The 15,958-nt window shown below is 46.7% G+C and overlaps 1 protein-coding gene across 1 annotated transcript in view; it reads right to left on the reverse strand.

Moving 5' to 3' along the window:
* Positions 1–12,376: 12,376 nt before the first annotated feature.
* LOC145351414 (uncharacterized) overlaps positions 12,377–15,958 on the reverse strand; it is a 49,799-nt gene continuing 46,217 nt past the window's right edge. Inside the window, exon 5 of the mRNA XM_080201019.1 lies at positions 12,377–15,542. Coding sequence (XP_080057145.1) covers positions 14,306–15,542 — 1,237 coding nt within the window. The 3' untranslated portion in view covers positions 12,377–14,305. The remainder of the gene's footprint in view (positions 15,543–15,958) is intronic.

A 15,958-nucleotide genomic window follows, 5' to 3' on the forward strand; every position in this document is an offset into this window, starting at 1 on the left:
CTCTAAGAGATAGATCCCACCTCATTCATCTGAACTCCGGTGAAAACAACTCTATCCTAATCAATCTCTCCTCATACATCACTCATGCCATCCCCGGAATCAGCCTGATAAACCTTTGCTACACTCCCTCAAGAGCAAAAAACGTTCTTCCTCTGAAAAGGAGACCAAAATTGCACACAAGTATGACCTCACCTAGGCCCTGTATAATTGCAACAATACAATCCTGCTCCTGTACTCAAAACCTCTTGCAATGAAGGCCAACATACCATTTGAGTTCTTTACCGCCTGCTGCACTTGCACGCTTATCTTCAGTGACTGGTACACAAGAACACCCAGATCCCACTGCACACCCCCTTCTCCCAATTTACAGCCATTCCGGTAATAATCTGCCTTCTTGTTTTTGCTTCCAAAGTGAATAACCTCACATTTATCCAAATAATACTGCGTCAGCCATTAATTTGCCCACTCACCCAATCTGTCCAGATCATGCTGAAGGATCTCTTCATCCTTGTCACTGTTCAGCCTCCCACCCAACTTGTTATCATCTGCAAATTTTGAGATGTTACATTTTATTCCCTCATCCAAATCATTAATATATTTTGTGAATAGCTGGGGTCCCAGCACCAATACCAATAGTTACTGCCTGTCAATTTGAAAATGACTCATTGATTCCAACTGTTTGTTTCCTCTCTGCCAACCACTTTTCTATTTATCTCAATGCACTTCCCCCAGTCACATGTGCTTTAATCGTGCACAATAATCTCTTAGATGGGACTTTGTCAAACGCTTTCTGAAAATCCAAATATACCACATTGACAGAGTCCCCATTGTCAATTCTACTCGTTACATCTTCAAAGAGTTCCAACTGGTTTGACAAGCATGATTTCCCCTTCATAAATCCATTCTCACACTCTCTGATCCTACCATGCTTTCTGAATGCTCTGCTGTGTTATGAAGTTGTGTATATAACGTTAAAAATATTTGTTTGACAAACATAAATATTGAAAAGAAATGCTAAGAAAACCAAAAGAAAATATAAGAACATAAGAACATAAGAAATAGGAGCAGGAGTAGGTCATCTAGCCCTTCGAGCCTGCCCCGCCATTCAATAAGATCATGGCTGATCTGTTGTGGCTCAGTTCCACATTCCCGCCCTCTCCCCATAACCCTTAATCCCCTCGCTTATCAAAAACCCATCAACCCGCGTCTTAAAAATATTTAGCGAGGCAGCCTCCACCACCTCAACGGGCAGAGAATTCCAGAGATTCACCACCCTTTGAGTGAAGAAGTTCCTCCTCAACTCCATTCTAAACCGCCCCCCCTTTATCTTGAGGCTGTACCCCCTAGTCCTACTGTCCTTTCTGAGCGGGAAGAGTCTCTCCACCTCTATCCTATCCATCCCATTCATCATCTTATACATCTCAATGAGATCTCCCCTCATTCTTCTAAACTCTAACGAGTACAAGCCTAGTTTATTCAGCCTCTCCTCATAGCTCAACCCCCTCAACTCTGGTATCAGCCTAGTAAACCTCCTCTGCACTCCCTCCAAAGCCAAAATATCCTTGCGTAAGTACAGCGACCAAAACTGCACACAGTACTCCAGCTGCGGCCTCACCAATGCCCTATACAGCTGCAGCAAGACCTCCCTACTTTTGTATTCAATCCTCCTCGCTATGAAGGCCAGCATCCCATTTGCCTTCCTGACCACCTGCTGCACCTGCAATCTGGGTTTTTGCGACTCATGCACAAGGACCCCGAGGTCCCTCTGCACCGTTGCCTACTGCAGTTTTTCGCCACGTAAGAAATAGTCCTTCCTACCATTATTCCTACCAAAGTGGACCACCTCGCACTTGCCAACATTAAATTCCATTTGCCAGTTCCTGGCCCATTCGCCCAGCCTATCTAGATCCTTCTGCAGACTCTCCACACCCTCCGCGCAATTTGCCGTTCCCCCAATCTTGGTGTCATCAGCAAATTTCGACACCCTACACTCGGTTCCCTCCTCCAGATCATCTATATAAATGGTAAATAGCTGAGGCCCCAGCACCGACCCCTGGGGCACTCCACTAGTCACCAACCGCCAATCCGAATAGCACCCATTCACCCCCACTCTCTGCCTCCTATTTGACAACCAATCCTCTATCCACGCTAACACCCTACCCCCAACTCCATGCCCCCTTACCTTCTGCAATAACCTCTTGTGAGGTACCTTGTTAAATGCCTTCTGAAAATCAAGAAAGACCACATCCACCGGCTCTCCTCTATCCACCGCCCTAGACACATCCTCATAGAACTCCAATAAATTTGTCAGACACGACTTCCCCTTAACAAAACCGTGCTGCGTCTGCTCTATCAAGCAATTGCCCTCAAGATGCCTCGCTATTTCCTCCTTGATGACGGATTCTAACATTTTACCTACAACAGACGTTAAACTAACCGGCCTATAATTCCCTGCCTTTTGCCTGGCACCCTTCTTAAACAACGGCGTAACATTAGCCGCTTTCCAATCATCCGGCACTTCCCCGGAATCCAGTGACGTCTGGAAAATAACCACCAAGGCATCCACTATCACCTCCGCCATTTCTTTCAGAACCCTCGGATGCATTCCATCCGGTCCTGGGGACTTGTCCACAATCAGCCCCTCCAGTCTGTCGAGCACCGCCTCTCTAGTAACAATAATGTCATTAAGACCCTCCAGTCCTACCACCTTTCCATCGCTAACACCCGGCAAATTATTCACGTCTTCCTCCGTGAAGACCGAAACAAAAAATTCTTCAAGACCTCAGCCATTTCCCATCCCCTACCACTAAGTCCCCACTCTCATCCTCTAAGGGTCCAACGTCATAGAGCATTGTCTCATAAAGCATGTGTCTCTGTGCTTGGAGTTTTAAACTGCAGAAAGCAGACTGCAAAAGCCAACTTTGCAACGTTTGTAGCAGCCAGTGTTTCAGCAGGGCAAAACAAGTTGTTGAAACTGGACCAATGGTTTTAAAGTAAACACTTAGGGCAGGAAATCTGCTAGCCTTACAGTCTGGGTGTTAGTCATATCAGCCGTATGGCTGATTCAAACTGTCCTCTGAAATGATCCAGAAAGCCATTCAGTTCAAGAGTGATTAGGGATTGGTAATTAGAACATAAGAACATAAGAAATAGGAGCAGGAGTAGGCCATCTAGCCCTTCGAGCCTGCCCCGCCATTCAATAAGATCATGGCTGATCTGTCGTGGCTCAGTTCCACTTTCCCGCCCTCTCCCCATAACCCTTAATCCCCTCGCTTATCAAAAACCCATCAACCCGCGTCTTAAAAATATTTAGCGAGGCAGCCTCCACCACTTCAACGGGCAGAGAATTCCAGAGATTCACCACCCTTTGAGTGAAGAAGTTCCTCCTCAACTCCGTTCTAAAACGCCCCCCCTTTATCTTGAGGCTGTGCCCCCTAGTCCTACTGTCCTTTCTGAGCGGGAAGAGTCTCTCCACCTCTATCCTATCCATGTCATTCATCATCTTATATGTCTCAATGAGATCTCCCCTCATTCTTCTAAACTCTAACAAGTACAAGCCTAGTTTATTCAGCCTCTCCTCATAGCTCAACCCCCTCAACTCCGGTATCAGCCTAGTAAACCTCCTCTGCACTCCCTCCAAGGCCAAAATTAGGGGTTAGCAACAAATTTGGCCTTGTCGCTGATGCCCACATGACAAAAACACCTCTTATTTTGTCAGAAGAATAGGAAGGTCATTTATTCTTTGAAAGTTGTGAGTCCAGGCTCAGTCCAGGACAAAAGTGATCCTGAAAATGCAAATACACCAATCACTCATTATAAGCTGTGTCACAGATTAGCAAGGCCATAACGATGAAACCAGCACAAGGTTTTATTTCTAGAGGGATTGAATTGTAAAGTAGGGATGTTATGTTCCACTTACATCAAGCCTGAATTAGACCACATCTAATAGTAGCGTGAGCAGTTTGGGGGATCTTCAATATATGATAATCACCGAGAAGTTCGATGGGGTATTCAGAAGCAAGCTCTTTACCCAGAGTGTGGTGAGAATATGGCACTCGCTACCACAGGAAGTGGTTGAAATGAATAGAACAGATATACTTGAGGAGAAGCTAGACCTACACAAAGGAGAAGGGTATATAGAGCTATGTTGAAAGAGTTCAATAGGGAAAGATGTCATGGAAGCTGCAGTAGAACAAACTCCCCTGCATGGGCTGGTTGGGGTGAGGATCCTGTTGGGTGCTCTATATCTTGAGACAGAGGAAAGAAATTTAGAATAGAAAATTTACTGCAAATTATTATTCTGCCAAAGCTCACTCTACCGTACTTGATAATGCAATTGGGTTCTATCAAACTATCACCGTCACTTTAAGTCACAGTCGCACACAGAGGGACAATTTCCCTTTAAATATGCAGATCAAGGGCCAGGTATGCTGAGTCTAGCAACAGCACTGAGCTCGCACTGTGCCTTTGCATGGATTGGTGGGGAAGCAACTGTCAGGAGGCTGAATCACCCATGATGGAAAGTCAGTTTTTCCAAACAAAGGAAGTGAGTTCGAGAATGGGTAGGTATGGAGAGGTGGGTAAACAGAGTGAGCGGGAATCAAATAAAATAAAACGAGAATCCAACTATGGCTAACAGGACACCTGGTGGCGTGGATGCACTGGGAAAAGCAGACCACATGATCCCCATAGGGGCGGGAGATCAAGGTCCTCCAAACCAAGGTGGCACTGCAAGGGATAGGACTTGGTACTGAGCTCAGGTGCATTGAAACAGATTGTGAGATGCTGTTTCCAAGGGGGAGTATTTAATCAGCAGAGACTGGGAATGGAGACTGACGCTACTCTAGTACAGGGGAATCACAGGCAAACATAAAACCAGGATTAAAGTCTAATATTATTTTTAGACATACATAAAATGTAAATAGATTTTTTTTTAAGAGAATGTGAGACAACAGCAACCCGATCAAGTACCAAACTATGAGTCTGCAAAAACTGCACCCTCTACAAAGGTGAGACCTGGACAACATTCGTTTGTTGGGAAAGGCTGATGAGTTTAAACCTTTGCTGTCTCAAAATGAATCCTCAGCATGAATTGGGGCCCGGCACATGCTAATTCCATCAGCACCACTCATTTGAAACTCAATGAAGTCTGCGCTGTCTCGGTCACATGCAGTGGCTGGATGAAGGCTGTAAGCCAAGGCACTCTCTGCAAGATAAGAACATAAGAAATAGGAGCAGGAGTAGGCCATCTAGCCGTTCAAACCTGCCCCGCCATTCAATAAGATCATGGCTAATCTGAAGTGGATCGGTTCCACTTTCCCGCTTTCTCCCCATAACCCTGAATCCCCTTGCCTACCAAAAACCTATCTACCCGTGTCTTAAATATATTTAGCGAGGCAGCCTCCACCAATTCAACAAGCAGAGAATTCCAGAGATTCACCACCCTTTGAGTGAAGAAGTTCCTCCTCAACTCCGTTCTAAACTGCTCCCCTCTTATCTGAGGCTGTGCCCTCTGGTCCTGCTGTCCTTTCTGAGCAGGAAGAACCTCTCCACCTCTACCCGATCCATCCCTTTCATCACCTTATACGTCTCAATAAGATCCTCCCTCATCCTTCTAAACTCTAACGAGTACAAGCCTAGTTTATTCAGCCTCTCTTCATAGCTCAACCCCCTCAACTCCAGTATCAGCCTAGTGAACCTCCTCTGCACTCCCTCCAAGGCCAAAATATCCTTGCGCAAGTGCGGCGACCAAAACTGCACACGGTACTCCAGCTGTGGCCTCACCAGTGCCCTGTACAGTTGCAGCAAGACCTCCCTACTTTTATATTCTATCCCCCTCGCTATGAAGGCCAGCATCCCATTTGCCTTCCTGACCACCTGCTGCACCTGTAGGCTGGGTTTTTGTGACTCATGCACAAGGACCCCCAGGTCCCTCTGCACCGTAGCATGCTGCAGCTTTTCGCCCTGTAAGTAGTAGTCCTTCCTACTATTATTCCTGCCAAAGTGGATAACCTCACATTTGCCAACATTGTATTCCATCTGCCAGGTCCTCGCCCACTCACTCAGTCTATCTAGATCCCTCTGCAGACTCTCCACACCCTCCGCACAATTTGCTTTTCCACTTTTCTTGGTGTCATCAGCAAATTTCGACACCTTACACTCGGCTCCCTCCTCCAGATCATCTATATAAATGGTAAATAGCTGAGGCCCCAGCACCGACCCCTGGGGCACTCCACTAGTCACCATCCACCAATCCGGATAGCACCCATTGACAACCACTCTCTGCCTCCTATTTGACAGCCAATCCCTTATCCACGCTAACACCTTACCCCCAACTCCATGCCCCCTAACCTTCTGTAACAACCTTTTGTGCGGCACCTTATCAAACACCTTGTGAAAATCAAGAAACACCACATCCACCGGCTCTCCTCTATCCACCGCCCTAGACACATCCTCATAGAATTCCAATAAATTTGTCAGACACGACTTCCCCTTAACGAATCCATGCTGCGTCTGCTCTATCAAACAATTCTTCTCAAGATGCCTCGCTATTTCCTCTTTGATGACAGATTCAAGCATTTTTCCTACAACAGACGTTAAACTAACCGGCCTATAATTCCATGCCTTTTGCCTGTACCCTTTTTAAACAGCGGCGTAACATTAGCCGTTTTCCAATCTTCTGGCACTTCCCTAGAATCCAGCGAGGTTTGGAAAATAATCACTAAGGCATCCACTATCACCTCTGCCATTTCCTTCAGAACCCTGGGATGCATTCCATCCGGTCCTGGGGACTTGTCCACCATCAGTCCCACTAGTCTGTCGAGCACTGCCTCTCTAGTAACAATGATCTCGTTCAGGCCCTCAACTCCTACCATCTTTCCATCGTTAACACCCGGCAAACTATTCGCGTCCTCCTCCGTGAAGACCGAAGCAAAAAATTTATTCAAGGCCTCCACCATTTCCTCATCCCCCACCACTAAATCCCCCCTCTCATCCTCTAAGGGTCCAACATTCACCCCAGCCAGCCTCCTCCTCTTTATATATTTATAAAAACTCTTACTATCTTTTTTATATTTAGCGCTAGCCTAGATTCATAGTCTATCCTTCCTTTCTTTATCAACTTCTTCGTCATTCTTTGTTGATACTTAAACCTCTCCCAATCCTCTTCTCGCCCACTACTTTTAGCCACTCTAAACGCATCAGCTTTTAATTTAATACTGTCCTTTATCTCCTTTGTTATCCACGACTGATTATCTCTTCTCCTATGATCCTTCTTTACCATCGGAATAAATTTCTGCTGAGCACCAAGAAAGATCTCCTTAAAGATCCTCCACTGTTCCTCAGCAGAACTACCTCCCAATCTGCACCCCCAATCTACATTCACCAAGTCCTCTCTCATCCTACCGTACTCCCCTCTGTTCAAACAAAGGACGCGTGTCCGGGAACCCACTTTCTCCTCCTCCATCTGCATCAAAAACTCCACCATACAATGATCACTCTCCCCAAGCGGATCCCTCACAACATGGTCCCTAATTCTACCTGCCTCGTTACATAACACCAGATCTAAGATAGCTCGCTCCCTCGTCGGCTCCAACACACACTGTTCAAGGAAACTATCCCGGCAGCATTCCAAGAACTCTTCCTCAAGCCCACCGCGTCCAACATGGGTCGACCAATCAATATGTAGATTGAAATCCCCCATAATTATTACCATTCCATTCCTGCACGCATCATTTATTTGCGCATTTATAGCCCACCCCACCTCCAGGTCATTATTTGGGGTCCTATAGACCACACCCACCAGAGTCTTCCTCCCTTTGCTGTTCCTAATCTCCACCCACAACAATTCCACATTCTGCTCTTGGCGCCTATATCTTCCCTTACTACCACCCTGATGCTATCCTTAATCAGCAGAGCTACCCGCACCCCCCCCCGCCCACTTTTTCCTCCCGTCTATCCTTCCTAAACACTTGATACCCCTGGACATTCAGCTCCCAGTCCCTGCCACCTTGCAACCACGTTTCCGTAATGGCCACCAGATCGTATCCATTTGTGCTGATCTGCGCCACCAGCTCATTCACTTTGTTCCGAATGCTTCGTGCATTCAGATAAAGTGTCTTCATCCCAGCCTTCATCTGGACCCTATTTGAAGGAACGTTACCAACCATACTCACGCCCCCTACTCCCTCTATTATTGGGACATCCTCAGCCTCTTCCCTTACCTGTACCCTCTCCTCAACTCTGGACCCCGTAATGTCATTTACCCTCGCACCCTACCCCCCGTCTAATTAGTTTAAAGCCCTGTCTACAGTCCTCTTTACTCGATTCGCCAGCACACTGGTCCCAGCACGTTTCAGACCAACCCCATCCCGCCCGAACAGGTCCCACCTGCCCCAATACTGGTGCCAATGCCCCATAAATTCAAAACCATTCCTCCCACACCAATCCCTGAGCCACCCATTCATCTCTTTAATCCTATCTACCCTATGCCCATCTGCACGCGGTTCAGGTAGTAATCCAGAGATAACCACCTTGTTGGTTCTGCTTTTTAATTCCATTCCCAGCTTTTCATACTCCCTCTCCAGATCCTCAGTTCACATTTTGCCTATGTCTTTGGCACCCACATGTACCACAACCACCGGATTCTCACCCTCCCACTCCAGGTTCCTCTGCAGCCCAGATGAGACATCCTGGACCCGAGCACCAGGCAGACAACACACCCTTCTGTGTTCTTTATCATTGTGACAAAAGACAGTGTATATACCCTTAACCACACTATCCCCAATTACCACTACATTCCTTTTGACTTTCTCTTTGGCTATGTCCTGTGTCTGCATCACTGTACCGTGGGCAGTTTGCTCATCAACCTCACAGCCCTCGTTCTTATCCACACTGGAAGCAAGAACCTCAAACCTGTTATGCAGATTGAGAGGCTGAGGCATTTGGGCCCCACCCTCCTTCCTCCTCTCCCCACCCTCCTTCCTCCCCCCAGCAGCCCCCTCTTGCTCCTGACCCTTAGAGTGAGCCAGTCTAGGGGGTGTGGATGTCTCTTGCACCCCATTATCAATGGCACCCTCCCTCCCCCTGATGAACCTCAGTGTCTGAAGCTCAGAGGCCAGCTCATCTACTTTGAGCTGGAGCTCCTCCAGCAACCTGCACTTACTGCAGACATGGTCACTGGGAAGGACCCTGGGGTCCTCCAGCTCCCACATCATACAGAAACAGCACATCACGTGTCCCTCCATTATTGCCCCTTAGTAATTGCTAAACACAGTTTACAAGTCAAACTTTTCTCCAAAGCCCTTTGATCCTAAGCCGTTACAGCTCACTCAGCTTCCCTCTCACTCCGCTGCCCAGTCCGACGCTGCCCGGTCCGACGCTGCCCGCTATCTACAGCAGGCTTCCTTTTAAACCTAGCGTGCTTTTAAAAAAAAAATCCCTTCCCACAAATCCCCGTGACCCACTTCCTTTGTAGTTTTAAATCCAAAAACGTTGTTAAGCCCGCGAAAATGTTTTTAAAGGTAATCTCTTACCTTATTCAGTGCTCCTTCACTCTGCCCGCTCCAGCGAACAATGAACAAAGATGAACTTGCCAATGACTAAAAATCCTCCAGGCATCCAGGCGTCCACTGCAAGAAGGTTACAAAGGTGGTGGACTGTGACACTGACAATCATTGGCAAACAGTCGCTGATGGAAGCTCACTGCTCGGAAGGGTCTTAGAAGAGGTGAGAAGAAACAGAAAGCTCAACTGGCCAAGTGAAGGATCCAGAGAAAACTAAGGCCAGTGAATCCTGCACTTTCTCAGTCCACTGTCTTCCTCTAAAGCAAATGCATCAGAGACCACCAGAACTGAGTAAGACCCCTCAGCTACACCAGATGATGGTTAACACAAATTTGACCACCATAGTGTTTAACATTCAAAGGCATTACACACTACAATCAAGTTACAATGAACATCCCCTAGTTGCCACACTCCGGTACCTGTTTGAGTACACTAAGTGAGAATTTAGATTAGCCAATGTACCTAACTGGCGTGTCTTTCGGACTGTGGGAGGAAACTGGAGCACCCAGAGGAAACCTATCCAGACAAGAGGAGAATGTGTAGATTCCGCTGCCCTAGCGAGATTGCCTCTGAAAAGCAGTGGCTGGCACCTATTCCTGCCAGAGAGGCCAGCAGCATCGCACTGAGTGGGCCACTGCACATACACCAATCTGCCAGCATGGAGATCGGCACGTGCACAGTCCATTGCTGGCCTCCCTATTGCTGGCTAGCCCCACAACCCCCATTGCTGGCTTTCTGACCCAACCCACTCACCGATCACTAGCTTCCTGGATCTCTGCGGGCCAGCCCCAACGTCTGCACTCCCCCCACACCTCAAGCCCACTTTTGGGATGATTCCAGTCCCCACCCTGACCATACTGACCCCTCCCAATCCCGATCAACTCCCAACCGGAGTTGAGGGGGTTGAGCTATGAGGAGAGGCTGAATAAACTAGGCTTGTACTCGTTAGAGTTTAGAAGGATGAGGGGAGATCTCATTGAGACGTACAAGATGATGAATGGGATGGATAGGATAGAGGTGGAGAGACTCTTCCCGCTCAGAAAGGACAGTAGGACTAGAGGGTACAGCCTCAAGATAGGGGGGGGGGGGGGCAGTTTAGATCAGAGTTGAGGAGGAACTTCTTCACTCAAAGAGAGGTGAATCTCTGGAATTCTCTGCCCGTTGAAGTGGTGGAGGCTACCTCGCTAAATATATTTAAGTCACGGGTAGATAGGTTTTTGGTAGGCAAGGGAATTAAGGGTTATGGGGAGAAAGCGGGAAAGTGGAACTGATCCACTTCAGATCAGCCATGATCTTATTGAATGGCGGGGCAGGCTCGAAGGGCTAGATGGCCTACTCCTGCTCCTATTTCTTATGTTCTTATATCTAGCCCTGATCTTCCCCCCAACAGTTCCATTTCATCCCTTCCCCCAATGCTAGCCCCAAACCCACCCAGCAGCCCTGACCTTATCCCCCCATCTGAATGGCCAGTCCTGATCATCCGCATTCCCTCTCCCAGTGATCCCAGTGCAGGGTGTCCCCCCCGCCCCCACGCCTACCGTCATCCCCCTTTGACACCACCGGGTGCCTGATGGGCAGTGCTGTGGTGCCACATGGGCAGTGCCAAGGTGCCAGGTTGGCACTGCCCAAAGAGCACTCACCGTTCCCGAACCTCCCACGGGGAGCTCAGTGGCTTCCCTTTTCTCCAGTGGGATAAGGCCACACAACTGGCTGAGAGAATCACCCCCTATATTTATATGAACTGTGGCTGCAAGAAGGTCAGAGGCCATGAGTTCCATAGTAAGTAACTCACTTCCAGTCTCCCCAGAGCTGGTCTATCATCTACAAAATGCAAGTGAGGAGTGTGCTGCACGACTCTCCACTTGCCTGGATGAGTGGAACACCAAAAGCTCAACAAGTTCAAGGCTGCCAAGGACAAAGTGTCACACTTGTTTGGCACCCCATCCACAAACAAACATTCCCTCTGCAACCAACAAGCAATGGCAGCAATGTGTAATATCTAGAGCAATTTGTCCAGTTTCTTTTGGCTGCACCTTCCAATCCTATGATATCAACCACCCAGAAAGACAAGGGCAGCCAATTAATGGGAACGTTACCATGTGGAAATTCTCCTGAAAGCCACTCACCATCCTGATCATCATTCCTTCACTCTTGCTGTGTGAAAATCCAGGAGCTCCCTTCCTAACAGCACTGTGGGTGTTCCTACACCACACCAACTGCAGCAGTTCAAGACTGCAGATCACAACTGGCTTCCCAAGGATATTTATAGACAGCTGATAAATGTCGACCTGGCCACTGACACCAATGAAATAATGTAATGAAATAATTTCAGGATAAGAATAACTGTCAAAGAAAGACAGTCATTCTTTTGAGTCTTGACAGTTAAAGACACTAAAAACATTTCAGGATTAATAGAAAATCAAGGGTATAAAAGGAAGCAATTTAAAATAATCACAATCAGCAGAGAAAAATTACGAGGAAAATTAATAGGACTAGGCAACATATAAGCCCCTTCGACCTAATGGACTGCATCTTGATTGCTTAAAGGGAATGGCTGCAGGGAAAGTTGATGTATTGATTGTAATCTTTCAAAATTCCATAGATTCTGGAGAGATCCCAGAAAACTGGTCATTTGGTGATGCAACACTATTAGTCAAGAATACAGGGAGTAAAAAGACCAGTTACCTCAATATCTGTCATGGGGAAACTGCTGGAGTTCTTCATTAAGGAAGTAGGCAGAGTCAACATGGTTTTGTGAAAGAAATCATGTTTGACAAATTTATTAGAGAAATGTGAAACTGCAACCAGCAGGATAGATACAGGGAAACCATACATATAATGCATTTAGATTTCCAAAAGGCATTCTAAAAAGTGCCACATTAGAGATTACCATACAAGATATTAACTTCTGATGTAGGCAAAATACATACAGACATAAAGTTTTATAGCACAGAAAAAGGCCCTTTGGCCCACTGTGTCTGCACCAACCATCAAGCACCAATCTATTCTAATTCAATTTTCCAACATATGATCCATAACCTTAAATGTCATGGCATTTCAAATGCTTATCTCAATGTTTCTTAAATGTTGAGTTTTCCTCCCTCTGCCGCTGTTTCAGGCAGATTTCCAGATTCCCAACACCCTCTGGATGCAAACATTTTTATATGGAAACATAGAAAATAGGAGTAGGAGGAAGCTATTTGGCCATTTGAACCAGTTCTGCCATTCATTATGATCATAGCTGATCATCCAACTCAATAGCCTGATTCTGCCTTCACCCCATATCCTTTGATCTCCTTCACCTCAAGTGCTATATCTAACTGTTTCTTGAACACATTCAATGCTTGACCTCAACTACTTTGTGTGGTAGCAAATTCCATAGGTTCACCACTCTCTGGGTGACAAAATTCTCCTAATCTCTGTCCTAAACAATCTATCCTGTACCCTCAGACTGTGACCCTTTGTTCCAGACATCCCACCATCACGGACATCCTTCCTGCATTTATCCTGTCTAGTCTGATAGAATTTTATGAGTTTCTATGAGATCCCTCTTCATTCTTCTGAACTCCAGTGAATACAATCCTAACCAACTCAATTTCTCCTCATACATCAGTCTTGCCGTCCCAGGATTCAATCTAGTAATCCTTTTCTGCACTTCCTTCACAGCAAGAATATCATTCCTCAGATAAGGAGACTGCACACAATAGTCTAGGGGTGGACTCACCAAGGCCTTGTATAATTGCATTGAGACATCTCTGCTCCTGTACACGAATCCTCTCGCTATGAAGGCCAACATACAATTCGCCTTTTTAACTGTTTGTTGCACCTGCGTGCTTACCTTTAGTGACTGGTGGACTAGGACACCCCAGGTCTATGCATCTAGTTATCTTTTATTGCCCCAAGATCTTGAAATGCTGAGTTAGTTCCTAATTGCTTGCCTTTACCCCATTAGCGATCCCTTTTATTGTGTAGCTCTGTCTTTGTTGTCCTGTGCAGGAGGATGTGCACAACATGCAATTCTCATAGCTTTACTGTTATCCTGAAATCCCCCCACTCTTTCCGTTATCCTTTCATTATCCACGCAAAAGGAAACAACAACTACAACGATTACAATGATTGATAATCTGAACAATTTGCTATTTTTTTCTGTATATGTGGAATAATGATCACTCCTTACTGTACTAGATTTTGTGGATTTGTTGGGTCTTGTAGGAAAATGTAAAATGCAAAATCTTCAATAAAAGTTTTCACTAAAAGAAACTCTTCGGTAACTCACAATATACAGCCAGATCATGTGTGCAAACATCAGAATTCACCAGGTCATTCAATTTGATTCCGTGGTTCAACAACACTCACTGAACAATCCTGAGTGCACTAAGAATTACAGTAACAACCAATATAGGATGATCAGTTGGGCTCACAATGTGTTTGCCAGGAGCAGTGTATATTCGTAAATAGGAACCAGTCTTCAGCAAGCAGAAGGAACATGTCTAGACATTGTGCCATTTCTGAATTAAATAAAAATCTGAGGGGTGATAGTTCACTGAAATTCTCTATGTCAACAGTCAACTCAGATTTGATTTGTTAATCAATTGTGATGCAATATAAATTGTTACTTCCTTTGAAATTGACATCCCTGCATCTGTCCTGATGAGTACAAGATGAAAAGCTTCAACAATATGTTTCCCTTTTCCTCAATAATACTCAACCAAACAAGTAGCTGCAGAATTGGAGCAGTGCAGTCAAAAGTGAACTTGCTGGTGCTTCTCTAGATAGGATGATCGGCTGAATCCCTTACCACACACAGAGCAATTGAATGGCTTTTCCCCAGTGTGAACTCGCTGATGGCTTAGTAAAGTCGAAACTTGTATGAATCCCTTCCCACACACTGAGCAGGTAAATGGCTTCTCGCCAGAGTGAAGCCGCTGGTGGCTTAGCAGATGGGAGGCTTGTATAAATCCCTTTCCACACACAGAGCAGATGAATGGTCTCTCGCCAGTGTGAACTCGCTGGTGTGTCAGCAGATCGGATGACTGATTAAAACCCTTTCCACATTTGGAGCAGGTGAATGGTCTCTCTCCGGTGTGAACTCTCTGGTGTGTCACCAAGGTTGATGACCGAATGAATCCCTTCCCACACGTGGAACAGGTGAACGGTCTCTCCCCAGTGTGAAGCCGCTGGTGAGCCAGCAGACTTGCAGACTTGGCAAATCCCTTTTCACACACAAAGCAGGTGAATGGCCTCTCCCCAGTATGAACCCGCTGGTGCCTCAACATATTGGAGGCTTGAGTGAATCCCCTCCCACAAATGGAGCAGGTGAAAGGTCTCTCCCCTGTGTGAACTCGCTGGTGTGTCAGCAGGTTGGAGACATGATTGAATCTCTCCTCACAGACATAGCAGGTGAATGGTCTCTCCCCAGTGTGAACTCGCTGGTGGGCCAGCAAGTTAGATGACCGAGTAAATCTTTTCCCACACACTGAGCAGATGAATGGTCTCTCCCCAGTGTGAATTCGCTGGTGTGTCAACAGGTCAGATGACTGAGTAAATCCCTTCCCACACTCAGAGCAGGTGAATGGTCTCTCCCCAGTGTGAATTCGCTGGTGTCTCAGCAAGGTTGATGACTGAGTGAATCCCTTCCCACATTTGGAACAGGTGAGCAGCCTCTCCTCAGCGTGACCCTGCTGGTGACTCAGTAGGTCGGATGATTGAGTAAATCCCTTCCCACGCAGAGAGCAGGTGAATGCCCTCACCCGGGTGTGACTGCGTCGATGAATTTCCAGCTCAGCTTGATGACCAAATCCCTGCTCACAGTCCCCGCATTTACTTGGCCCCTCTTCAGTTTGGTCACACTTATGCCTCTCCAGGTCAGATGATCGTTCAAAGCCACATCCGCATACAGAACATGTGCACGGTTTGTCCACACTGCAAATGCTGCTCTTCTCTTCCATCTCATCAAAAATCTTCAGGTCGTGGTGCCCGGTTTAAGCCAGACAGATTGGGCTGGTATTTTACCTGAGCATCCTGATGGCAGATTCTTTCCCTGGCAAAGAAGTCTCCATCAGGGATAACTAAAAACTGCAGCAGGGATTCATTCAGATCAAACAGTACACTAGTTTTGTCGATATGTTGCTCCAGAAACTGCAGTCTGTCCCTTTAAATGACAAGTGGCTATGGAAGGACAATCACCCTTTCAACATGCCCAGCGGCTGCCGGGAGACGCGCATGCTCAGTTGGTTGAAATGACGGTGCCGGTTCGGCGCCTGCGCGCTGGATTCCTGAGCAAGGCGGATGTTGAAAGGCCGAAGGAAGGACCGAAAATGAATTTTCCTAGATTGAGTGGGTGCGAGGATGGCGGAGAAGTGGACAGGCAAACGGAGAAAGAATCAAACAGAACA

The sequence above is a fragment of the Carcharhinus amblyrhynchos genome, chromosome 13 (genome assembly GCF_965287045.1).
Source record: "Carcharhinus amblyrhynchos chromosome 13, sCarAmb.v2.hapA, whole genome shotgun sequence".
Taxonomy (NCBI): Eukaryota; Metazoa; Chordata; class Chondrichthyes; order Carcharhiniformes; family Carcharhinidae; genus Carcharhinus; species Carcharhinus amblyrhynchos.